A 24,089-nucleotide genomic window follows, 5' to 3' on the forward strand; every position below is an offset into this window, starting at 1 on the left:
GTCTGGTTCCGGTGCAACGATCATATTGGGCCCTCTCCCCCCGCAAACCACAGACATGAGGTAGTAATCCTGTGTGATACACCAAAGCGATTGGGCCGCCACACCTGGGACCGGCCAAAAACAGTTATATTAATCAAGTGTGTAGAAAAGAGCACATCATAGTCATGACCTCGATCGGCAAGATCGTCACAAGGCATTGCCGTCCAGTCTCCAAACCAGAGGCAGGCTGTTGATCTGGATTCTCGCGGGGTTGTGTGTCGCCAAACCTCACAAACAAACTCGGGGAGAGACATTTCTCCCTATTTCGAATAGATTGGGTTTGATTGTGAAGAACTCCCAGAGCCACCAAACAGTGTTCTCGGTTCACGCAATGGCAATATGGGAAACGCAAGGAGGTACGGAAGGATGGCGCGGCCGGCAGATGATGGCCATTAGCCGTCGCCGAATTGCAGCTCTTCCCTCAAATGAATTCGTGCCGCCCTATCTTCAGTGTCTGGTACGTCGAATCGGTTTGCATTTTCGTTATGCTTATGCAGGTGGCGAAGGGCGATGAAACAGAATTTCTCAGTTCGTACTTGAGAAATGTTTGAGGGGATACTTAGGAGGCAAACGGTTTTGGTTCATCTGTACCTTTTTAGGCCCGAGATGAGTGAGGTTGGCGAAAGATGCGGGAACCCTACTAAACCAAACCTAGGCTACGATCGATGCCCGTAATACTCCAGTATTTCAACACCCCACTCCACTGACACCCACTATAACCCGCACCCACACTTTTCTCAGTGGGCGGATTGAAGCGAGTGACAGCCATTATCGCAGAGATTCTCAATGACGAAGGGCAATTTTGGAAGAATCCAGACGTGCTGCATGCCCTCTCATTTACTTCAGTGTCGAAATTAGCCCGCTTCGTGTGCCTGAATTTGGAAATGGCGCCATCGACAAGTGCCCACCGACGTTCTCACAGCCTTTTGCTGGTGCAAAAGCTGTTGAATCTTAGGGACGGCGCCAGCCCTCTCACACTGGTACTCGACTCCTTGGACCAGACCGCATGGCCTTTGATACGGGAATTCTCCCTTAGAGCCAAGGTTCGTCGCCGAATGAACATGCAGCCTCGTGCGCGTTTCTCACAATGGGTGGCAGTAAGTGCTGACCTCGAGGGGAATCACGCTCGGACTAGCTATCGAAGACCAAGATAGTTTTTGTGTCTTTTGCGACTCTCAAAAAGCCAGTCGAAGCGGACATCTTCATTAAAGCCAGGGGCAAGTCGCTCCAAGCCCTGAGGAATGAAATCGCAGCACACTGTCCAGACCCCAAGATAATCGCTCAACCAGGGGTTAAGGCTGTAGACGGATCAAGTGAGTAATATAATATTTTAAAATACATACCAGGCACTTGCCATCCCACAAAGAGCTGACAACTTATCGACGATAGAAACACTTGTCATCATCGACTCGCTGAATGCTCTGGCAGTGGCAGAACCACGGCTACTTGCAGTCTTCCTGTCAAGCATCGCAACACCAGGTTCCTCGGTCATTGGGGTCTATCATGCCGACGTGCCGCTGGTGCTACCTAGAAGTGGACCTGGCTCCTTGAACGAGTACGAACCGGAGCCCTTGACCGTGCTCCGCCATTTGGCTACGGCGGTATTCCGAGTTTCGAATCTCTACCAGGCTGTTGAAATCAACAAGGCACGGAACAGGAGCGAGCAGGAACCCGAGTGGGGCCTAAGAGAGGGCCGTGAGGGGGTCTTGATCGGCATGCAAGGAGCCATCGCGGGCGACTCGAGTGGTGGGATAGTTCTCGAGATGGAGATGAGGCGACGAAGTGGCCGTGCCGCATCTGAAAAGTTCGTGCTAGTGCCTCCAGCAATTCCTTCTCGACAGGGCACCAACGCCTTGGCTAGTGTCAACCTGCTATCGGATCACCCAGCATTTGCCACCCCACTTGCAGAAGGAGACGCAAACGCTTCTACCCCTGCTGGTGCCGAGGAGGAGATGGAGACTACTTTCAACCTCGGGTTGACCGAGAAGCAGCGCCAGGACAGGGACGGCATAGTGCTTCCTTACTTCGATGCTCAGACTGAAATTGGTGGTGGAGAAGGGGGTCGGATTCTATATGAAATGGGCAGAGAGGATGATTTCGATGACGAGGAGGATGAAATATGACACCATAATATACAAGATACCCATTCAAACTAATGTCATTTGCCCAAGTGCTCAGCGCAAGCATATGATACCCGGGCCATTCCAGCAAAGCTCTCCCATGGCGGCTACGGGTATGGATGGCAGGTTGGTAAGCAAGCAAGCAAGCAAAGTTGGCTATGTTACTGGTTGCACCATTGTGCCGAACCCTAACCCGTATTTTGACACTTTACACGTGATTGTCTTCAGAAGTTTCCAGGATTGTCATGCGCGACGCTCCGACCCACCTGCATCTGCAACTGCAACTTCATCTGGTATTTTATCAAACAGATATCGGGCTAATAGCACACCACCTAAAATACTTCCCGGTTTGCCCAAGAAGACTTCTTTTTCACGATCATCCGTATACGGCTACCCTCGCATCCGAATCGCATCATGGCCGGAGATAGGAGACCCCGTCGCGACGACGGCAGAGAAAACAGTGGCGGATTCCGGAACCGCCACGAGTCCGATGGACGAAGAGACAGGCGAGACCGTGGCGACGATTATCGTAGGAGAGATGACGATCGCGACAACAGGAGTCGCAGGTATCGCTCGCGTTCAAGATCCGCAGACCGCGGAGGTAGCCATCGCGACCGCCGACGGGATGATCGCGATAGGTCGCGTGACCGGGGGGCCAGAGACAGGCCTAGGAGACCACAAGATGACAACCGTGGTGACCGGCGACGTGGCGACGAGCGAAACCCGACTGACAGGGAGCGCGGCTACAACAGAGGTAAGATTCTCCAACGCCACGTGCTGATGGAGCTCTCCTGGGATGCATCCTTGGGTAGACTTTTCTAGGCTGACACTTGTCCAGATCACCCTCCTCGCGACAGAGATAGTCGGCGTTCAGCATCGCCCCGACGCCGCAGCACAAGCCCAGTACGAGACCGGCGTAACGATCGAGAGACTGATCTCCCGACTAGGACCAGAGGAGGTCCTGAGCGCTCGGGCGCAGCCATGTCCGTCAAAGTAGGTAGTCAAGACGATGAGGGAAAACGCGGTCGGGATCGCGACGACAAGAATTTGGGTCAAGGCGACAAGCCCATGGGGCAAAACGACGACGACGACGACGACGTTGAAGTTGCGGAAGACGATGATGCTGCTGCTATGCAAGCCATGATGGGCTTCGGTGGCTTCGGTACGACAAAGAACACCAAAATCCTGGGTAACAATGTCGGCGCAGTCCGCAAAGAGAAGAAGACCGAGTACCGTCAGTACATGAACCGTGCTGGAGGATTTAACAGGCCACTGAGCCCGACTCGTTAGAAGTCCCGGCAGGTCTTGCGATGAAAGATTGATGACGCTTCCCACCCTCGGGTGCATCAGCTTTCTGCGAATTGTATGTATGCCTTGATATTTATTTCTCTTGACAACCCTGGGTACGACCTTTAGCTCAATTCAAATTATTCTTTTATTCTAGCTTGAGAAGTCACTCCTTTCCCCAGGGGGCTCCTGAATGTTGCAGAAACTTGACAAATTTGCTGTGAGTATCTATCCAAACCCTTTGAAACCTGTTGATTGTCAATATGCACATGCATGCTACTGTGCTAGTATTGTCATACTGCCAGATGTTGGTGATAAACTGCCTGACAAAAAGAGCCTGCCAATGCTCCCCTTTCCATCTTTCGAGATGGAGAACAGACTATATGTCTGTCTGTATATACTGCCTAGAGTTTTGTCACCCCACATTCACATGTACCGGGGGTTTGCAATCGTGCACCCAGTAGGCTAAGCCCAAGGAACATAGACTAATGGTGAGCTCCAAATTGTTCAGTCTCGGCGAGTAATAGCGTAGATGTAAACATCGTACTAGCGCAGGAGAATAATGAGCAAAGTATAGGCTTGCGCCAAACCCTTTTCAGCTCTACTGTTGTACTTCGACCGGGAGCTTCCTAGTGTGACAAGTTGTGATGGTAGCTCAGGGGAGTGTTTTTTTTGTGTCAGAACAGACACATCGTCTACTTCGCAGAAAATGTCCCGCCCAGTTCTACCTGCTATCTACACCTTATCTAAGTAACTCACGAAGTAACTAGATAGGTAGGTACGTACCTGCCTACTAAGTAAGCAATCCAACTTCGTATTATAGACCTAACTGCAACCCATCAATAGCAAAACAGCCTCAACCCCAGCACCCCGCCATGCAAGGGGGAGAAGCCGCCGTTGGGACCCCACCTGCAGGGAGCTATACCCATGTCCGACCCTGGGCCGACCTACCAAGGCCTCTCTACCGTCGCTGTTCCACAAATTCTAGTGGTGTTACGTAGCTCCTCTCAAATAGATAGCTGTCACCAAACGTGGTCATAACCGATTGATGTCGGAACCTCGAAGCTGCAGATGCAAGCTTGGATTGAAGCTTCCTGCAAGTCGCAAACACAATTTTCGACGGGCATTCACCACAGCATTGAAACCCAGGCTGGTCCAGAGGTACGCGAAGACAAGCTCTTCGCTTTCTAGCTGGTCGACATGACCTTTAAGCGCCAATTGAAGGACTGCCTGGTCACGTCCGTCCTGCTGGCAAACTTGTTCGGCACTGCCGTCGCGAAAGATGAGTCCATCCTGCACACTGAGGTTGCGCACCTGAATAACGACACTTTACTATGGGGACCTTACAAGCCAAATTTATATTTTGGAGTCCGCTCACGGACGCCCAAGTCTTTGAATATGGGCTTGCTGTGGGCGAAGCTCGACAACTACAATGAGGTCCAACATCGTGAGTTGACAGGCCCGCCGGTATACTGCACAAAAAAAAAAGACCGAAACAGCTCTGACAGTTTCTCACAAACTTCTCCTACATGCAGACATAAGGTATACTTGCGAGCAGAATGAAGGCATGGCTGGGTATGGCTGGGACGAGTACGACACCCGGAGAGGCGGCGTACAAACCATCCACGATGCTCAAAACCAAATTGACATCAGCACATCCTTTGTCAAAATTCCCGGTGGTGCAAATGGTGGCAGCTGGGCAGCAAGGATCAAGGGAGAACTGCGACCGGATGCGGCCAAGGACGCCAAGACGGGCGTGTGGCTGTATATCACACAGGAGGGCCTGGGAAGTCTCGAGACCGTGGGCTCCGGCGACGATAACGGTTTCCCAGATGACTTCAGCCTCAAAGGAAACTCGCAGACCCTGGGCGACTATAAAATCTCGGTCACTAAAGGAACTGGCGAGCATCCCGATGGACATGAGGAGCTTTCAAAGGAGCGCGATCTCAAAAAGACGTCCGTCCAGTCAATCAGCATTCCCGAGGAAGCGCTCTGGCAGGCAAAGCCGGTCATCTTTCGTCAGCTAAAGGAGCATATTGAGAGTATTCAATCGCGTTTCGGGGAAGAGGACACGCCACAACCCTGGGACGTCTACGCTCTCCCGCACAAGCCTGGCGGCGGCAACGCCCACATTGTTCAAAAGATATTCGAAGGATCATTCGAGTTTGATGTCATCTTCAACAGCGCATCGGCTGGGAAGGAGCTTGGCAGCGACGATGTTACTCGCGAGATCCGTTCCACTACCGAGGCATTTGGCGAGCGGTTCTCTGATGTTTTCAATCTGAAAGCGCCATTCACGGCCGACAAGTACAAGAAATTTGGCCGCAGCATGTTTTCGAACCTCATTGGTGGCATAGGCTACTTCTACGGAGATTCCGTGGTCGATCGCTCTTACGCTCCCGAGTACGAAGAGGAGAACGAAGGTTTCTGGGAGGAGGCTGCTCAGGCCAGAGCCCGCAAGCAAGAAGGGATGGAGGAGCCTAGCGAGCTGTTTACTAGCATTCCATCCCGACCTTTCTTCCCTCGTGGTTTCTTGTGGGATGAAGGCTTCCACCTGATCCCCATTGCCGACTGGGATATGGATCTCACTTTGGAGATTGTCAAGAGTTGGTTCAACTTGATGGATGATGATGGATGGATCGCAAGAGAGCAGATCCTGGGTGCCGAAGCTCGCAGCAAGGTTCCCGCTGAGTTCCAGGTACAATACCCTCACTATGCGAATCCGCCGACCTTGTTCTTTATTATAGACACATTTGTCGAGAGGCTGCGCAAGTTGAACGGTACCATGCCTGCGCACAAAGAGCAGCTCTCTCAGGGAGCTTCGGTTTCCAACTCGCACATTGAGAACCCCATCGTAGGCACCGAGTTCCTGCGAAACTTGTACCCGTTGCTGCGCAAACAGTATGACTGGTTCCGCTCGACCCAGAAGGGAGACATCAAGTCCTACGACCGCGAAGCGTTTTCCAAGCGCGAGGCCTACAGGTGGCGGGGGCGAACCGTCCAGCATGTTCTCACTAGCGGCCTGGACGACTACCCTCGCCCTCAGCCCCCTCACCCTGGCGAGTTGCACGTCGATCTCATGTCTTGGATGGGTCTCATGACCAAGTCTCTCCTCAACATTGCCGATGCGTTGGGAATGCAGGAGGAGGTCGCTGAGTTCCAGAAGAACTTGGAGGCCATTGAGCGCAACCTGGATGACCTTCACTGGTCCGAGAAGGAAGGATGTTACTGCGATGCAACCATTGACGCTTTTGAGGAGCACCAGCTGGTGTGCCACAAGGGCTATATCTCTCTGTTTCCCTTCATAACTGGTCTCCTCAAGCATGACAGCTCGAAGCTAGGGAGGACCTTGGATCTGATTGGTGACGAGGAAGAGCTCTTCAGCCCTCATGGTATTCGCAGTCTGAGCTTGAAGAATGAGTTTTACGGTACAGCTGAGAATTACTGGAGAAGCCCAGTCTGGATCAACATCAACTATCTCACTTTGGTGCAGCTCAAGGTAAGATGACCTGTTTTTGCCTTAGTGGTACTTGGAAAACTTGACTAACGTCTTGATCAATGCAGAACGTTGCCACCCAGGATGGCCCCTACAAGCAAAAAGCCAAGGATTTGTACACCAAACTTCGGATCAACCTTATCGACACAGTCTACAAAAGCTGGGAGGAGACGGGCTTCGCCTGGGAACAGTACAACCCTGAGACTGGCAAGGGACAGCGAACGCAGCACTTTACGGGCTGGACCAGCCTGGTGGTGAAAATTATGACCATGGACGACTTGGGTGGGGGCGCAGCTCCGTCGAAGGGCCATGAGAAGGATGAGCTCTGATTAGCGCAAACTGTGATTGACAAATGAACGATAAATATACCCTCGAGGTGAATAACACTTCAGCGCCCGCGTGGGTCACGGTAAATCAATGATGGGGAAATATTGAAAATAAATCGAGAGAATTTTGCAAAGAATTGGGACTCATCTTATGCTTGATGTAAATAGCTGCCATCAGCAGGGGCCAGGGACGACCGCTATTGTGAAGCTTTTGCAATGAATTTGCAAGGGCGCTCCTCGCCGAAGTCCTGTGTATTCAGTGATGGATTAGATGTGGTAAACATTAGCATTTAAGATCAAGGCGTCCAGGTGTTTGGGCCTGTTGTGGCACCCAGTCGTGATCGCCGGCCTATCGCAGCAGTTCTATGCATATTGGTATGATCTTCACAACAAGCCCAAAGATGGACAGCATGTCGTTTTCTCTTAATATTCTTCGAATATAGTTCAGATTGATTAGATTTGACTTTACATACGACCATACCCACTGGAATATACGGGATCCCGTCCGCTCTCCCCTAGTCAAACCAGTGAGGGCCGAACTAGTACTCAGGTGGGTGACCACTGGGGAATCCTCGGTGTTGTATGTTTTGTTTTTTTATTTTTCCTTGTCTTTATTACTTACCATCATCCATCCTCCCTTATCTTGTTTAAAGGTTATTCATCATCTTGCGTGGTGACGACTCTCTAGAACTAGACCATGATATCCACCACGTCGTGGTGGTAGTTAAAGATTTCTGAATGCGGTAGTGGTAATGAGAAGGTTGGGGCAGCCTTTAAGAACCAAAATGCCCGTGGACTGGAAACTGGAGAAAAAATGGGGCTCAATTGTGATACACCATCATCTCCATCAATCCATGGATATTTCTGATATGCCAGTCGTATGTGTACAGCATTATACATATGATATAAACTACAGACACAGTCTTTCACAGCTTCAGCACGAGCCAGTCTTTGAACTGGTCCGGGTACTTGTTCCTAATCTTTCCCAACAACCCACCGATCGGGCCCTGCAACAGCATGCCATCACGCCAAAGCTTCTCTCCAGCCAAATGGTTGATAAAACCGTCAGGACCAGAGACAAACAACAGGTTCCGACCCCTGGATGAGCCCTCGCACCGACAACCGGGCCCTTCCCCAGCCGGCGAATCGGTTGTCGTGTGCTGAAGCAACAGGCTGGAGTGATATGGGCATGCCTCGCCATCCTGTGGTGGGCCTGGCTTCCTTGCAGAGATGGCCTTGGCCACGATGCACTCGTCGATGAACTTCTTCTCCTCGTCCACCACGCACTCCAGGCCAAGCTTCTTTCCGTGCCGCTGCCTCATCCCGGCGAGCTGGCGCATGATGGAGGAACTCTGTGCAGTGTCGGCCCTTACGCGATTCGCCCAGGTTATCTGCACTTCAGGCTTTGCAAGAGGCTTGTCCTTGTCTGCATACCTGTCCCCATCCAGCAGCCTGTGAGCGACCTGCATGGCGGGCGCGATGCCCGTGCCGCCAGCCAGGAACGTGACCTGCTTGTCCGCAGGATCGCCGAGGCGCTCGGCGACGTCCAAGCCCAGATACGGCCCGCGCAGCTCGACGATAGAACCAGGGCGCTTGCGAGCCAGATAGTTGGATACCTCACCCACGTTGCGCACGTACAGCCTGATCTCGCCGGCGGCGCGCTCCGCCTCGCGCTGGTCCTCGGTGTCCGCCCAATAGGGCGGCAGCGGGGTGTACTCGCGCACGATCTGAAGCTGGGGCTGCTTGACCTCGACGGCCCAGAGGCCGTGGCGCCAGGCACGGTCGTAGACGTCAAAGTTGCTGTGCTCGCGCAGCTGCAGGTCAAACAGCCTGCCCTCGCCGCCGCCGCGCCAGGGCGACAAGGACGACAGCCAGGCCAGTGTGGGGCCACGCCAGGGCGAGGCGACGGTGCGGATGTGGCGGCGGCGCGGGCGCAGTGTGATGATGAAGCTGTTGTCGGTCAGGGGCTCCTTGGACACGACGGTAAAGGGGACAAAAGTCGTCGTGTTGAGCTCCCTGCCCGTGAAGAGGTACTGGGGCAGGGACAGAGGTCCGCATTGTTGCTTTGCCCAGTAGTAGAAGCCGGTGAGAGTGCCGCCTACACCCAGCGTGGCCAGTGCTATCTGCAGCCATGAGATCGGTTCCACTTCTGGTGGTGGAGGAGGTGGTGGTGACTTTGCCGTTGGGTCAGCAATAGCCTTGACTACCCCGGCTGGTTGATTCGTTGCTGTTGCACCCGCATCGTTGTTTCGCTGGGTCTCCCTCTCTGGAATGGTAGGTGTGTTGGACGAATATGAGCGGGAGTGCCACTGTCGATGGTGATTTGAGGGAGCTGCAGACTGCTTATGGCAGCTCTCAAGCCATGGTGAAGACTGAGAAAGAAGACACGCTTTGGAGCTTAATTTTCTGTTCAAACCGCGTCGGCTATGCGACGCGACTGTACGCATGCATATTGGAAAGTTCCGGCTCATATTAAATTCAGGGCCAGTGAATTATGCCCAATATGCAAGATGCAAGATCTAAACTGTCACGTATTACTTCACCTTTGATTTTCCATTGGAAGTGCACTGACGAGAGAAATCGCGAAGTGAAAAGGCACCGACCGTGCGTCAGACAGTGTGAACAATTTGGTGCAGATCCAGTACAATTGGTGCAGGGTAAGAACCAGCATCGCAGCATGAATGCTCGAACAAGAAAAGATGAAATTTGTCTTAGAGCAAAGTTTCACGAGCCCTTGACACTTCTTGATAGGTTAATATTACATATATGTCTCATAACATGCTACACTACAGGCGTAGAATCTCACGAGAGGGTGTGATGCCACCTCGGAAATGCTCCTCGATCACGTTTCCCTTCCTAATCGTCTCATGGATGATGCCCTCCACATTCTTAGGCTCAACTCTTCCGTACCAGATACCATGGCCTGCCAGCGGATGCGGGAGTCCGTCGTCGGTCTGCAAGCTGGGCGGAATGTAGATGATCACATTACCCGCAAACTTGTGGCCGCCAATGTGGCTGATCAGTCCGATCCTTGACGATGGCTTCTTGTTTCCACCACTCTCACTCACGCTATCCACTGGACCGGTGAGAACATCGACACCAAGTCGTGGCAGAGTCTTCTCAAACTCCGTCCTCAGAAGTGGGCCGTAGATACCGCAACGCTGATCACGACCTCCGTGACCGCAAATAAGCACGAGGATCTCATCGAAACCTCGGACGCCCCTGACAAGCCGCTGAAGCTCTGGTTTTCGCAGGAACTTCTCCTGATGTTCGGTGGACATGGCATCGTGTGCTTTGTGAAGCTTCTCCGGCAGCAGGTACCCCTTTGCGAGAGCCTCGAGCTGCTCAGACGAGGATCCCCTCTCTACCGACGGCACAAGCTTGAAGTCGGGTAGTAGGAAAACAGATGTCCCCGGGGTCCCGGAAGATGGGAAAGACGCGTTGAGCACAGAAACATTGTGATAAGGCTGCCAGAACACAGCGGGGGAACAAGAATACCGACCACTTACCGTCAGCGTTTTACTCCTGCCACATGTTCTGCTTCTGAAGCCCTTTTCGCACAGCGGTCGCCCATTGTCAAACTCACATCGCTCAAACTTCCACCGCGGCCAAAGTAGCCTCGCAGGTCGGCCGCTAAATTTTCGCCGCCATCCTCGTCCTCAATCTTGGATGGCCAGTCGTCTTTGCCTGTGCACACCAGCACGTGCTGCTGATACGCCGGCATGAGGCCGTTGAGCTTTGTCCCATGGTCAATCTCGAAACCCTCTACCATGGTAGGGGTCGATTGGCATGAGCATGTTGGTGGGGGACATGCCCCAATGGTTGGGAATGTAGGCTTGCGGGATAATGTGGATGACGATGACGATGACGACGATGCCCATCTGCATTTTCTTCCGGTAGCGCGAGCCAGGCCAGGCGACGCCCTTTTCAGTGGTGTGAGAAAAAATTGTGACATGGCCGAAGATTACAGCAAAACAGAGAGTAATACAAGTTTCTTTCAAGCCGACTCGAGAGGTAAAAAGTTTCTGTCTCTAATGTTTTGGCAATGAACCAGGGAGGTGTTTGTGTTGGCTTGTTCAATTCGCCGCACCGGTGGTTTGGGGCTGGTTACACCCATTTAGTGCCAAACTGAGTCAATCCACATAAATACCCTGGTTCTTCGTTGCTAATCACGGCCATTTTTATAGCTGCCCATAATAGTTACACATCTCAAACTCTTTCATTATATGTCCATCCACGTGGCTCGACCCAGCAGCCACTACTACAGCTTGGGCAATGTCTATCCTCGTTATTGTACAAGTCCCAGAACTAATCATGCTACTGCCGTCTGAAAATGGGTATATCCTTTTCACGTGACATCCATCACCTTGACCATCGTTTCCAAAACTTCCAGCGCGACTCTCCCGGTGCTTCCCTCTTGGTCACCTTGTCTCTGCCCCTGACGCGCAAAAAATATACTGGTATGCCCGCTACCACAAACGCCACCACGATCAAGGTCTGCAGAGGCTGTGCAAAAACTGCTCGGCTGAGCAGAAACAAACTGACACAGCAGAAGATGACGGGGGTCGTGATCCAGGCCTTGTACGGTCGTTCCAGCTGTGGCTCCTTGACCCGCAAGATGATGAGCCCGAGCACCGTTAAGAAGTAGAACGTGTACCCTGCCACGCCGTAGAACGTCACCAGAGTGCCGAACTCGCCCACAACCACATAGGCTGCAGTAAGAAGCGCGTTGACAATGAGCGCCCACACCGGGGTGAAGAACAAGCCAGTCTCCTCGTCGGCCACAAGCTTAGATAGCATCTTGCTGAACCAGCTTTTCGTCCTGTTTGTTGTAATCGAAGTTGGCTCGCCTGTGCTGCCTATTCCAATCCTGCCCAAGAACGATGGGAAATATCCTTCCCGACCAGCAACATAGACAAGACGGCTGCTGGTGAAGGTAGAGCTGTTGAGCGAGCCAAAGCATGACGCGCTCACGATGAGCGCCAGGATTAGGGAACCGATCGGGCCAAAGACTTTAGCGCCGAACATCACGGCAACTGTGTTGCTGGAGTTGATCGTCGCAAGCGGGAGAACCAAGAAGTACGAGACGTTGGCGAGAACGTAGGAAATAATGACCAGTGGCATCGCCGTGTGTATGACCCTGGGCAGGTCTTTCGTAGGGTTGCGAAATTCTCCAACCACGTAGTTGGTCTGCATGAGAGAGAAAATGGGGAGGTTAGCACGAATCTCATATACTCGCACAAGAGAGCCACAGTCGAAGGGAGCAACTAACATTATCCCACCCATCATAAGCCCACAGACCGGCATACAAGGCCACAGCCCATCCTGCCGTGTCTGCCTTGGTGCCCTCGAACCATGCGCGATTCTTCCAATCCATGTTCGGCTCCCCTGAATATGTCAAGCCCGTTGTTGCGACCACAATGCCAATAATAGTGACGCCAATCAGAGCAATAAACTTCAAGAACATCAGCAAATCGTTTAATCGCATTCCCAGCCGCGTTGACACACAGTTAAGAAACGTAACAACGAACAGGCCGACAAGTGCGACAGACTTGTTGACCCAGGGGTTGATCGTCTCCGCCTCGGCGCCAATAAAGGCTCGCACCAGATACTCGCCCATGATGATGGACACGATGGCAGCGCTGCCAGGCTTCAGCACCAGCACGGCGACCCAGGCAAACAAAAATCCGGAAAGCTCCCCCATGATCTTGGCGAGGTAGACCTGCGGCCCGCCATTGAGGGGAATAGCGCCACCAAGCTCCGCGTAACTAGCAGCCCCCGTCCACGCTAACACGCCCGCTAACACCCATACAATGAGGGATGCGCCAGGCGAGCCCACGTTTGCGTTGACCTGGCTGGGCGACGAGAAGATGCCGGAGCCGATGATAAGGCCGACAATGAGCGAGAGTCCATTGAGGTATGTGAGCGTCTTGTGTTTCTCGAGCGAGCCGCCGCCCAATCCAGCGGCGCCAGGCTGGCCGGGGGCTGTCGAGGCGCCTAATGGCGCGTATCCTGAGCCGCCAGCCGTAGAAGAGAGGGGGAAGAGATTTGCGGCAAGGTCGAAACCCGAGGAAACGGAGAATGAGCGGTCATGGCGGGTCGGACGACTGACCGAGGCGGCGGGGTTGTGGGAGTCGAGAGGGTCATCGCGCTCAAGTGAGGCTTTGCGGGAGGAGGATATACTTGGTCGAGAATCGGTGTCAGCGGTGTCTTCGCCAAGCTGACTGGAGCTAGCTAGGGAGGCGAGTTCGAGGGAGTCGCGGGCTTGTGCTTGTCCCCTGGAGTACAGAGGTGGCATCGGAGCAGGAGGTTTTGGGGGACGTCGGCCGCCCCCAAAGAAAGCCGATTGGGTGGTTAATTAAATTAATTTCAAAAGAATAAAATGTCGTTGTCGAAAGTAACTTGAAGCGCGAGAGATAGACTGCTGATTTGGAGCGCTGCTAGACTGGATCGATAGCAAGTTATGGGTGGCTTGACCATGTCATGTGTCCGGACTGGTCGATGGTGTCGTTGGTTGAACCCAGTAACATGAAGCAAAAAGGCCGTGTCGTGTCTGGAACAGTAGCGTCCCTGTCGAGGTAATACAGCACTGACGAAGACGTCCGAGTCGATGCGAAGCTTGAAGATCTGAAAACAAATAATCAACAGCCTAGATTGATTACAATAATCTATTATGACCCCGGCCTCGAGGGCAGCCAATTGATAAAGACGATGAAAGGAATCTGGGCCAAGGCTTTGGAAGGGAAACAAGTATTTCCGGATCTAGAATGTGTGCATTCCAGTACAAGACTGGATCTTTGTTGAATTTCGTGCAACACCCCGGCACTGAATTACCTGCCGCACCCCCTGTCGGAAGTGGGTGGATCAGCGCCACAACCTGGAGTTGAGACTTTCCGTCGGTACGTAGAAACAAATCTCCATCCATTGGGATGACGGAATATTTTGGCGTGAAATCAATGAAGAAGTGCGAAAATTGTTGGTCAGACTATACAAGCATGGAATGACCAAACTTAGTGCCCGAAGAATTGCCAACAATCTCAAGTAAGTTTTGTTTATTGCAAAAGGGGCCCTCGCTTACTCCAAGCTTTGCGGCTCAATGCTTGGCAGGAGATCAAAGGTCTTTGTACAATCTCTTATCCATTTAAATATTGGATACGGACCCATTTCCAATCCGTGCATCCTAGCCCGCTGAGCGAGCTGGTGGTTGTCCCTAATCTACTACGTACAGGGGCCTGGCATCGCGTCGCGCAGCGCACGTGTTTGCTGTGGTACAGTGGCTTGCCTGCTGCCTTTACGTGACTTTTACTGTAGCGTATTAAAAGAGAAGCTTCGAAAATTAATATCAATCAACCCGACGACAACTCTTTTACGACGACGACGACATACACACAGAGAAAACTTCCAAGTCTCTGTCTTGTAACTCGTCTGAGTCAATTCATCTATTTAAAAAAAAAGACATTGGGAGCGGCAATTTGACTTGCTCACGACCAGAATGTTTTCAAGATGACTTTGACGTTTGGGAAGCTTTTAAGTCTATTCCCAGCTGTCGCCAGGACCAACGGACAGAGTCTATTACACTGTCACCATGCAGTTTCTCGGCCACTGGTCCTCGACCGAGCACCGGTAAGCTTTTTTGGCCATCTAGCTCTGCGCCGAGCTTATTCGGACTACAAGCGACTAGACTTGCCGGCACTGGACCTCAAATGGAGAGAAAGATGGGCCACCGAGAAAAAAGCAGCCGGTACTGTAGATTCGCGTTCGGGTCAGGAATCGGGTCCTACGCAACCTGAACCGGATACTTATGTCTTGCCCATGTTTCCATACCCGTCTGGCTATCTCCATTTAGGCCACCTCAGAGTTTATACCATAGCAGATGTTATAGCTCGCTTTCGTACCCTTCAGGGGAACAAAGTTATGTTGCCCATGGGCTGGGACGCCTTTGGCCTTCCCGCTGAAAACGCTGCCATCGAGAGAGGTATTGATCCTGCTGTATGGACCAAGTCCAATATAGCTAGGATGAAGGAGCAACTGGACGTCATGAACTCGTCTTGGGACTGGTCTCGGGTAGGTTTCTCTTTCATGATCAAAACTACCTACTAGTTGCTCGCAGCCATGCTCATTAGTATTCTACATACTTTACAGGAAATATCAACTTGTGACCCTGAGTTCTACAAACACACTCAGAAAATATTCCTTCTCATGCATGAGAAAGGACTCGCCTACCAAGCTGAGGCGGAGGTCAACTATGATCCAGTTGACAAGACAGTACTCGCCAACGAACAGGTAGACGCCAATGGATGCTCCTGGCGTTCCGGCGCCAAGGTTGAAAAGCGTCGCTTGAGGCAGTGGTTCCTTAAAATTTCCGAGTTCCGTGAGCCCCTGCTGCAAGACCTCGACGTCCTCGCCAAAGACGATGCTTGGCCCGAAAGAGTTTTAACGCAACAGAGACATTGGCTGGGAAAGTCCACCGGCGCCCTTGTCAAGTTTCCCATATTGGCGGGTGGCAATGACGTCCACCGTGCCATTGAGGTTTTCACTACAAGGCCTGATACCCTGTTTGGGGTGCAATACCTTGCTCTGGCCTCCACTCACCCTGTTGTGCTTGACTTGGCGAAACAAGATCCCGAACTTCAAGCCTTTCTCGATACCCTCCCTGGACTACCTCCGGATTCGAAAGTTGGGTACCTACTGCCAAACCTCCGAGCTATAAATCCGCTTGCCTACCATGAGGACACGCCGGATGCCACGAAAACCTCCGTACCCGTCTACGTTGCCCCTTATGTGCTGGGAGACTATGGCGAAGGAGCTGTGATGGGTGTTCCAGGGCACGATGCACGGGACCATGCTTTCTGGCAGGCACACCGCTCGGAAGAGCCCGTCCGTGTCGTTCTCGCAGCATCGGAAGATGAATCCACTACGGCGTTCCTCAACGAGCCGTTCCTTGACCATGGTGTAATGACGGCGGCAGGTGGGCCTTTCCGTGGTAAGCCGTCCCATGAAGCCGGCGGCATGATGGTGCGTATGCTCGAACAGGCCGGCCTTGCCAAACCGGTCGAGAAGTGGCGCCTTCGTGACTGGCTTATCAGTCGTCAGCGGTATTGGGGAGCGCCTATACCCATAATTCATTGCAAGTCTTGCGGAGACGTCCCCGTGCCGGATGATCAACTTCCTGTGGAACTGCCTCAAGTCGACGGCCATTGGACCGAGCGGAAAGCTGGGAATCCGCTCGAGACAGCTGAGGAATGGGTCGAGACCACATGTCCAAAATGCAGTGGGCCAGCGAGGCGTGATACAGACACCATGGACACCTTTGTGGATTCAAGTTGGTACTACATGCGCTTCATCGATCCTCACAACAATGCCGAGCCGTTTGGTCTTGACAAGACAAAGGCTCATTTACCTGTGGATCTGTATATTGGAGGCGTGGAGCACGCTATTTTGCATCTTCTCTACGCTCGTTTCATTTACAAGTTCCTCATGTCATCTACACTTGCGCCAAGTTCGGACACGGCCAAGGAAGAGAACACCATCCACGAGCCATTCAAGAGACTTATTACTCAGGGCATGGTTCACGGCAAAACATTCAGCGATCCTGTCACCGGCCGCTTCTTGAAGCCAGACGAGTATGACCTTACGAACCCTGGGAAGCCGCTTGTCAAAGCCACCGGCGAGCAAGCGTTGGTGACGTACGAGAAAATGTCAAAGTCCAAGCACAATGGTGTTGACCCGACAGATTTCATCGCACAGTACGGCGCTGATGCAACACGCGCCCACATGCTGTTCCAGGCGCCAGTCTCTGACGTCCTTAACTGGGACGAGAACAAGATTTCCGGCGTGACCAGGTGGCTCGGCAAGCTCTACGAGGCCATCCAACGACTGGAGGGTCGCGCGGCCAGTGCCGACGTTTCACCAAGGACGTTCTTGGAACGGTCAAGAGAAAGCCCAAGCTGGGATGCCGATGTGACTATCTGGCGCCATGTACAGCAGACAATTCCATCGGTTACGGCCTCGTATGAACGGGTTTACTCGCTGAACACGGTCGTTTCGGACCTCATGGGTCTCACCAACACCATCCTCGCAAACCGCGATGTTGCCAGCGAAACTATTCAGGCTACGGCAGCGTCTGTGTTGCTGCGCATGCTCGCGCCCATCACGCCTGCATTTGCGGATGAGTGCTGGAGCATCTTGCACGCATCATCGGCGGGCTCCATCTTTGCCGGCCCATCCTTCCCCGAGACCGATGGATCCCTGGATGTGCTCAAGCCAAGCACGCAGAAGTGCGCTGTTCAGATTAACGGAAAGCTTGCTGTCGTGGCGGAGATTCCGCAGCCGCCAGCAGATATCAAGGACAAGAAGGCGGTCGAGGAATGGATCGTCAAGCAGATCCTCGAGAGCGAGAGCGTCGAAGTCAAAGAGAAGCTGGCTCGCAGGCAGGGGTTGGCTAATGCCAAAGCCATTGTGATCCGGGGCGGGAAACTTGTAAACTTTGTCCTACCAAAATAACCTAGAGAAACCTGTAAGATACATGTATGATACAAATTTTGTAAAAAAACATAATCTTGCATCCCTATGGCGCTGAATACCATAAATCGCAGCAAATAGTCGTTGGCGAGCCTAGATCCACAGACAAGTCACAGAACCTCCATCTGGTGACATAGAATAATGAATTTCATAACTTCTCAATGTTCTGGTAAAACAATTGTCATGTGGCTGCCTGGTCTCTCCGGTATAGATTGGAGTTAGCAGCAGGTCAGTTGCGAAACAGTGCGAGACATGTCAAGAAGCATTGCCCAGTCAACATGATCTTTCGCCGAACAGGCAGCAAACGCGCTCTCACCTGACCATGGAGGGACGCGTCCGTGCTGGAAAAGTTTGCAGCTGAGTCATCACAAAAGGCTGTTACCCACCCATCCGAGCGGGTATATTAACCTGCGTCTGCCGCCCACGCTGCCTCTGAAGCCTGCCCTCCTCCTCTTCTTTCGTTCCTCATTCTAGTGCACGGGTTTTACGCATATCAGTGAGGATTCGTCCGAGATTGCGTTTTTGCTAGTTGAAAACTACATACCTGACCACTCCATGCGGGCTTCGGCTTACATGGGAATTTTTGGAACCAAAAGATCTCATTGAGGATTTTTGTCCTTTTTGTTTTTTTCATTGTATCGCGACCCTTGCGGTGCGTTGCGAAGAAGAAGATTTGGTGTTCTTTGGGATTTGCAACTTTGCCTAATTTGCGTCCATCTTGGACACTGTTTCGATAACTACTCAACGGGCGTTTGCATATCTGTTCGTTAAGATTTGTTGGTGAGGCACGAGTGTTCTGTAGCAAGAAGGGGCAAATGGTATAGCCTTGCAGCCCACCCGATCCTGTTTTATTCTGCATGGTTTCCGCGCGTGTTATTTTTGAAAACTACCTACCTATCCCCCGATGAATTGAAGCCTTTTTGTCGTCATGGCTTTTTAACATTTGAATCAGTGCCGTGCCGGAACTTGTAACATAATTTATGCCCGTAGTGGCCAGAAACTATGAGATCGCCGTAGGTCTCGTCCTACAGTACTTGTTGAACCAGCTCCAGGACATCAAAGAAAGCCTCCCTTGCGTTTGCAGTCTCTGCTTTACGCATACCCAGACCAAGAACCAGAGTGCGCTTCTCGTCTGGGTTTCTTGTGGACAGGAAGCTAGCTATTTGCGCAGCGTAAAGTTGGCCAATGGTCTCGCGCTCGTCGCCTCCGGCACCAAGAAGGGTGGTGGCAGTGAGGTGGGCTGGTGGCAGAGAACCGATGTTTGACCTGGGCAGGGCCATGTCCACCATCGCTGACGACGGCGCGGACAGCTGAACTTGAAACTAGACCATCAAATAATCAATTAGTATAAGAAGGTCGCTTTTATTCTCTCCAACTCATTTTCTTCACAAATGACAATGCGTCAAACATACCCATTGTGCTAATCGTCCATCCTGTGATAGAGTGACCATAATCTTGTCCGAGAAGTTCATCGATGTAGCCTCTGTGGGAACCCCATTCACGTTCCCTGTTGCGCTTCTCGATGGCGCGGGAAACGAGTCAGGTCTTGGTTCTTGAGTGGCCATCATTGCAGCGAGCTACTGTACTCCAAGATGTACGTAATATGGTATTGTATTTACATTCACAACCCAGCGTTAAAATTCAACTGTAGCTTGATGAATGCTCTCGAGGTAGGTATTCTCATGATTACAGTGCGGGAACCTCTCATATTGCCCCGCTCTTGCGGCTAGCATTTGCAAAATAATACAGTGCGTGCTTGATCGCAATGGAATCTGCTTTTACTGCGGACCCACTACCCCAAACGGCAGAAATTCTGACCGCCAAAATTTTGTCTGGCTCAGTGATTTCTCCTGTCTGCTGGTGTCTTTGTCTATACTCTCTTGCTTGCCACTATTTGCCGCCGTTTTCCTCGTCTTATTTCTTCTTTTCCTACACCACAAGTTGCCAAGATTCCCAATTGGCTCTGTGCGTGGCTACGCAGTAATTTTTGTCACTCACCCCACCAGCCAAAATGCCCAAGTTTGTCCCTCGACAGAGGAAACGCAAGGTGCTTGATAGAGAGCGGGCAGCTGCTGCACGCCAGTTCGAAGAGGGTCAGGATGCTGTCGATGCGGCTGAGACCCCTGAGGGTGGTCACGTGGCTGCAGAAACCGCCAGGCTGAAGGCAAACCTACGAGACAAAGGACTTCCGGTATCTGCCAAGAAAGCTAAGCGACTAGAGAAATACATTGAGGCCAAGTTGAAAAAGGAAGAGAACAGGGAACTTCTGGCCAAACTGGCAGCCAACAAGGTCGACACGAGCCTTTTTTCGAGCAGTAAAACTCTGGGACAAACTAGACAGACAAAGAGGCAGGCTTTATCACAGGCGCTGAATGAGGAGAGGGCCGGACTACCTGGGAACGCTACCAGGGAAGAGCTCCTTTATGAAAAGCGCGAGGAGAGAAATGTATCGGACCAGGAAGAGGATTCCGAGTCCGAAGCTCAGGCGCAACCCAAGCCGGATGTACTGGTTTCATCGACTACTGCTCCTGCGGCGGATTCGAAGACGACTACTGCTGCTGGTTCAGGTCTCAAAAGGCCATTAGAGGTGGATGACGACGGCAGACCTGTGATCCAGAAGCGCCAAAAACGAGGAGGCGTGAAAACAAAGGTATCCTTGGCGCCCAAACCTCCAGTTGAGAGCAGCGACTCAGACGAATGGGGTGGTTTCAGCTCAGCCGAGGACGAGCAGGATGGGGATAACGAAGAGCTGGGGACTGAAGAAAAACCCAGCGAAGAAGAGGCATCGGAGGATGAATCCAGCGAAGATGGATCGGATTCAGCCGACGAGGATGACGGCGATTTACCACAGAGGCGATCAGCATTCAAGGAGTGGGCTCAAGCACAACGAAACGAAGCGCTTGGATTTAAACCCTCTACATCGACAGTATTGGAGATACCCCGACCAGCAAACTTCACACCAAGACCAATAGAGCAGGAACCTTTGCCACCAGAGCTTGAACCTACAGTGGATACAGATCGAAAAGCATTCCATGTTGCAGTCACTCGCTCGCCCGAAATTCAATCAGCAAGATTAGCTCTCCCAGTTGTATCCGAAGAACAGAGAATTATGGAGGCAATACACAACAACAACATTGTTGTCGTGTGTGGTGCAACTGGTTCGGGAAAGACTACTCAGATCCCCCAATTTCTCTTTGAAGCCGGCTATGGTTCGCCTGATTCGCCTACTCCTGGGATGATAGGCATCACTCAGCCAAGGAGGGTCGCCGCTGTGAGCATGTCAAAACGAGTGGCCGAGGAACTGGGTGACCACTCTCAAAAAGTTGGCTACCAGATTCGATTTGAGGGCACTGTCAATAAAGATACTGCCGTCAAATTTATGACAGATGGTGTACTGCTTCGAGAAGTTGCTCAAGATCTTGCCCTGCGGAAGTACTCCGCAATAGTGGTTGACGAGGCCCACGAGAGGAGCGTGAACACCGACATTCTCATAGGCATGCTCAGCCGCATTATAAAACTTAGGGCAGAAATGGCCCAAGAAGACCCAACGGTCAAGCCCCTGAAGCTTGTGATCATGTCCGCTACTCTGCGGATCGAGGATTTGACCGAAAACAAGAACTTATTTGCCACGCCGCCCCCAGTACTCGAAGTCGAGGGGAGACAGTACCCAGTTACTCTTCACTTCGCCCGCAAGACGCATCATGACTACGTCGAAGAGGCTTTCAGAAAGATAAGCAGAGGTCACAAAAAGTTGCCGCCAGGCGGTATGCTTGTCTTCCTGACTGGTCAGAATGAAATCACACAACTCAGTAAGCGGCTTAAGCTTCAATTCAATGGAGTCACATCTGTCAACGCACCCCAAGTCAGGATCTCGACACAGGATGCACCAATGGAGGCTGAGGATGTGGACTTTGGCGATGCGCTTGATGTAGACCAAGACGACTATGATGACGGAGAGGGTTCTGAAGGAGATGAGAATGAAGAAGAAGAGTTTAAAATAGAGGAAGAGGAGGCAGGTACCGGTCCTTCGCGCATGCACGTGCTTCCGCTTTACTCTTTGCTCCCAACAAAGGAACAGTTGCGTGTATTTGAGCCGCCGCCCGATGGCAGTCGACTGGTTGTGCTGGCCACAAACGTGGCCGAGACCAGTTTGACGATCCCCGGGATACGCTACGTTTTTGATAGTGGCAGGTCCAAGGAACGTAAGTACGACCAGCTTACTGGAGTGCAGAGTTTCGAGGTTGGCTGGATCAGCAAGGCCAGCGCGAACCAGCGCGAAGGCAGAGCTGGTCGTACTGGGCCTGGTCACTGCTGGAGGCTCTACTCATCTGCAGTCTACGAGAGAGATCTCGACGAGTTTGCGCTTCCCGAACTTCTTCGTACGTCACTCGAGGGCGTGGTACTTCAGCTCAAGTCCATGAACCTCCAACATGTTGTCAACTTTCCTTTCCCTACACCCCCTGAGCGCGATAGTCTAGTCAAGTCTGAGAAGCTGCTCAAGTACATCTCGGCAGTCTCAGAAGAGGGACGTGTGACACAAGTCGGATACACAATGTCCATCTTCCCCCTGTCGCCACGCTTCTCGCGGATTCTTCTGCTTGGCCATCAGCATGACTGTCTGCACTACACCGTCACTCTTGTTGCCGCCCTCTCTGCAGCTGAAATATTCATTCCGGAGAACCAAGCAATCCCCCAACTAGCGGCCAAGGAAGACGATGCCATCCGCACCAACGACGACATACAGGCTGAGACCAAACAGGCTGCTATAAGACGGCAGTTTAACGCAGTGAACAAGAACTTCTGCTTCCTTGATGACAAATCAGATGCCATAAAGATGCTCCAGGTTCTTGGCGAGTTTGCCCACGAACCAACGGAAAAGTGGTGTGAAAGCCACTTCGTCAGATTCAAGGTTCTCAAGGAGGCGCAGAAGCTCCGCCAGCAGATTGTCCAGCTGCTTAAGACAAACATACCATCATTTGCCAATATCAATTTCCAGGATAAACTTGATGCACCTACTGAGAAGCAGGTCAAGGCACTGAAGCAAATGGTGGCAGCTGGCTTCATCGACCGGGTTGCGATCCGGGCGGACAAGGCGCCCACCCCACCAACACAGTTCCGACCTCCGAGACGCGCCATCGATGTTCCATACATACCTTTATCGCCTCTTGTTGTTGATGGAGGCTCTTCTGATGACGAAGAAAAGCTTGTATACATTCACCCGTCTTCCCCACTGGCACATCTTAGTACGAGCGAGTGTCCCGACTATATAATCTACAACTACCTGCAAAAGCCGGCATCGCTAGCTGTGGAAGACGGGGCGAGGAAGCCCAAGACACGGATGCACGCACTTACAGACATAAATGGGGCTCAGCTGGCCAATTTGGCTAAACGCACTCCATTGCTTAGCTACGGAAAACCCATCAAGGTAGCCAACGACGATGGGAAGACGCGTGAGGCCTGGCTCGTCCCATACATCAGGGCTGAAGGCACGGGAGGGATTGGATGGCCGCTACCAGTGCAGAAGCTGAAACAGAAGAGGGTCGCTGGGAAAGGTTGGGTTGTCGAGTAGAGATCATGCAGTCAATTCACGCCGAAATCGGGGGTATCTGAGACGGTGCGAAATGTTGATTAACTCGTTTGGGGTATATATCTGAAATTGCAAGAATCATTCGAACCTGCAATTACAGATCACAGGACTGGATGATCCCTTTACATGCTTCTCAGTAACAACGTTTCCAATACCAAAGTTTACTTACTGGACAATTCTAATGCCCGACTCGGTGGCCCTCTGGTCGAAGCGGTTTGTTTGAGCTTCTGCCTAAGTTTTGGCTCCGATGGTTCCCTGCCTGCTTTGGCTAGTTAGTGGTAAGTCAAAAATAGGGTCCAAGTCAATTTCCAGACGGACTGTTTGACAAGACGAAAGTTTAACAGATAGAATACTGCAGCAAATGCAGACAGCAAGATTTACTACTGGAAATAAGATGACCCATCGTACGTTGGCATACCTCCGTACGTATCTGGCCAGTTCCAAATCTTCTTGCCATTTCTGTAAAACCATCCAATATACTCTCGCAAATTTGGGTAGTTTGAGGCTTTTCACTTTCAAATATATTGGATAAAGAACACCCCCTTAAGCTAAAAGTCAGCCGAAAGGTTCATCGTTAAATACTTACCTACCTAGGTATCTATCTACCTACCACAACCCCTCATCTTCGAGCACGGGTATCACTTGCCTGCATATTTTTCACGAGACCTGCCCACCAGTACCTCTTTAGTAAAACTGAACAAGAAATAGAAAAA

The 24,089-nt window shown here is 51.9% G+C and overlaps 9 protein-coding genes and 1 non-coding gene across 10 annotated transcripts; 6 read left to right on the forward strand and 4 right to left on the reverse strand.

Annotated features, from left to right (window-relative positions):
• Window positions 1–767: 767 nt before the first annotated feature.
• Window positions 768–2,295, forward strand: MGG_17701 (uncharacterized protein). Its single transcript, XM_003719746.1, has 3 exons — window positions 768–1,082; window positions 1,175–1,352; window positions 1,429–2,295. Exons 1-3 carry the CDS (start codon window positions 924–926, stop codon window positions 2,160–2,162), a joined length of 1,071 nt encoding a protein of 356 aa, XP_003719794.1. The 5' UTR covers window positions 768–923; the 3' UTR covers window positions 2,163–2,295.
• Window positions 2,296–2,442: 147 nt separating this feature from the next.
• MGG_17702 (uncharacterized protein) lies at window positions 2,443–4,105 on the forward strand. Its single transcript, XM_003719747.1, has 2 exons — window positions 2,443–2,913; window positions 2,998–4,105. Exons 1-2 carry the CDS (start codon window positions 2,574–2,576, stop codon window positions 3,447–3,449), a joined length of 792 nt encoding a protein of 263 aa, XP_003719795.1. The 5' UTR covers window positions 2,443–2,573; the 3' UTR covers window positions 3,450–4,105.
• Window positions 4,106–4,440: 335 nt separating this feature from the next.
• Window positions 4,441–7,674, forward strand: MGG_04045 (mannosyl-oligosaccharide glucosidase). The gene is made up of 3 exons (XM_003719748.1): window positions 4,441–4,893; window positions 4,982–6,945; window positions 7,011–7,674. The coding sequence occupies exons 1-3, from the start codon at window positions 4,647–4,649 to the stop codon at window positions 7,269–7,271; spliced, it is 2,472 nt and encodes an 823-aa protein (XP_003719796.1). The 5' UTR covers window positions 4,441–4,646; the 3' UTR covers window positions 7,272–7,674.
• A 65-nt stretch (window positions 7,675–7,739) lies between these two features.
• MGG_20356 lies at window positions 7,740–7,855 on the forward strand. Its single transcript, XR_001729811.1, has one exon. It is a non-coding gene; the product is annotated as a 5S ribosomal RNA (ribosomal RNA).
• Window positions 7,856–8,194: 339 nt separating this feature from the next.
• MGG_12136 (uncharacterized protein) lies at window positions 8,195–9,510 on the reverse strand (the record flags this gene model as incomplete). Its single annotated transcript, XM_003719749.1, has 2 exons — window positions 8,195–9,442; window positions 9,505–9,510. The coding sequence occupies 2 exons, from the start codon at window positions 9,508–9,510 to the stop codon at window positions 8,195–8,197; spliced, it is 1,254 nt and encodes a 417-aa protein (XP_003719797.1).
• Window positions 9,511–9,950: 440 nt separating this feature from the next.
• On the reverse strand, window positions 9,951–11,439 carry MGG_17703 (uncharacterized protein). The gene is made up of 2 exons (XM_003719750.1): window positions 10,855–11,439; window positions 9,951–10,735 (listed from the first exon to the last, which is right to left on the reverse strand). The coding sequence occupies exons 1-2, from the start codon at window positions 11,221–11,223 to the stop codon at window positions 10,055–10,057; spliced, it is 1,050 nt and encodes a 349-aa protein (XP_003719798.1). The 5' UTR covers window positions 11,224–11,439; the 3' UTR covers window positions 9,951–10,054.
• Window positions 11,418–14,070, reverse strand: MGG_17704 (uncharacterized protein). Its single transcript, XM_003719751.1, has 2 exons — window positions 12,541–14,070; window positions 11,418–12,458 (listed from the first exon to the last, which is right to left on the reverse strand). Exons 1-2 carry the CDS (start codon window positions 13,564–13,566, stop codon window positions 11,631–11,633), a joined length of 1,854 nt encoding a protein of 617 aa, XP_003719799.1. The 5' UTR covers window positions 13,567–14,070; the 3' UTR covers window positions 11,418–11,630.
• A 164-nt stretch (window positions 14,071–14,234) lies between these two features.
• MGG_04042 (leucyl-tRNA synthetase) lies at window positions 14,235–17,951 on the forward strand. Its single transcript, XM_003719752.1, has 2 exons — window positions 14,235–15,332; window positions 15,411–17,951. Exons 1-2 carry the CDS (start codon window positions 14,772–14,774, stop codon window positions 17,769–17,771), a joined length of 2,922 nt encoding a protein of 973 aa, XP_003719800.1. The 5' UTR covers window positions 14,235–14,771; the 3' UTR covers window positions 17,772–17,951.
• A 615-nt stretch (window positions 17,952–18,566) lies between these two features.
• Window positions 18,567–19,497, reverse strand: MGG_04041 (uncharacterized protein). Its single transcript, XM_003719753.1, has 2 exons — window positions 19,202–19,497; window positions 18,567–19,111 (listed from the first exon to the last, which is right to left on the reverse strand). The coding sequence occupies exons 1-2, from the start codon at window positions 19,355–19,357 to the stop codon at window positions 18,815–18,817; spliced, it is 453 nt and encodes a 150-aa protein (XP_003719801.1). The 5' UTR covers window positions 19,358–19,497; the 3' UTR covers window positions 18,567–18,814.
• Window positions 19,498–19,650: 153 nt separating this feature from the next.
• Window positions 19,651–23,919, forward strand: MGG_04040 (DEAH box polypeptide 37). Its single transcript, XM_003719754.1, has 2 exons — window positions 19,651–23,654; window positions 23,721–23,919. Exon 1 carries the CDS (start codon window positions 19,801–19,803, stop codon window positions 23,356–23,358), a length of 3,558 nt encoding a protein of 1,185 aa, XP_003719802.1. The 5' UTR covers window positions 19,651–19,800; the 3' UTR covers window positions 23,359–23,654; window positions 23,721–23,919.
• The last annotated feature ends 170 nt before the right edge of the window (window positions 23,920–24,089 follow it).

This window comes from Pyricularia oryzae, chromosome 6 (genome assembly GCF_000002495.2).
Source record: "Pyricularia oryzae 70-15 chromosome 6, whole genome shotgun sequence".
Taxonomy (NCBI): Eukaryota; Fungi; Ascomycota; class Sordariomycetes; order Magnaporthales; family Pyriculariaceae; genus Pyricularia; species Pyricularia oryzae.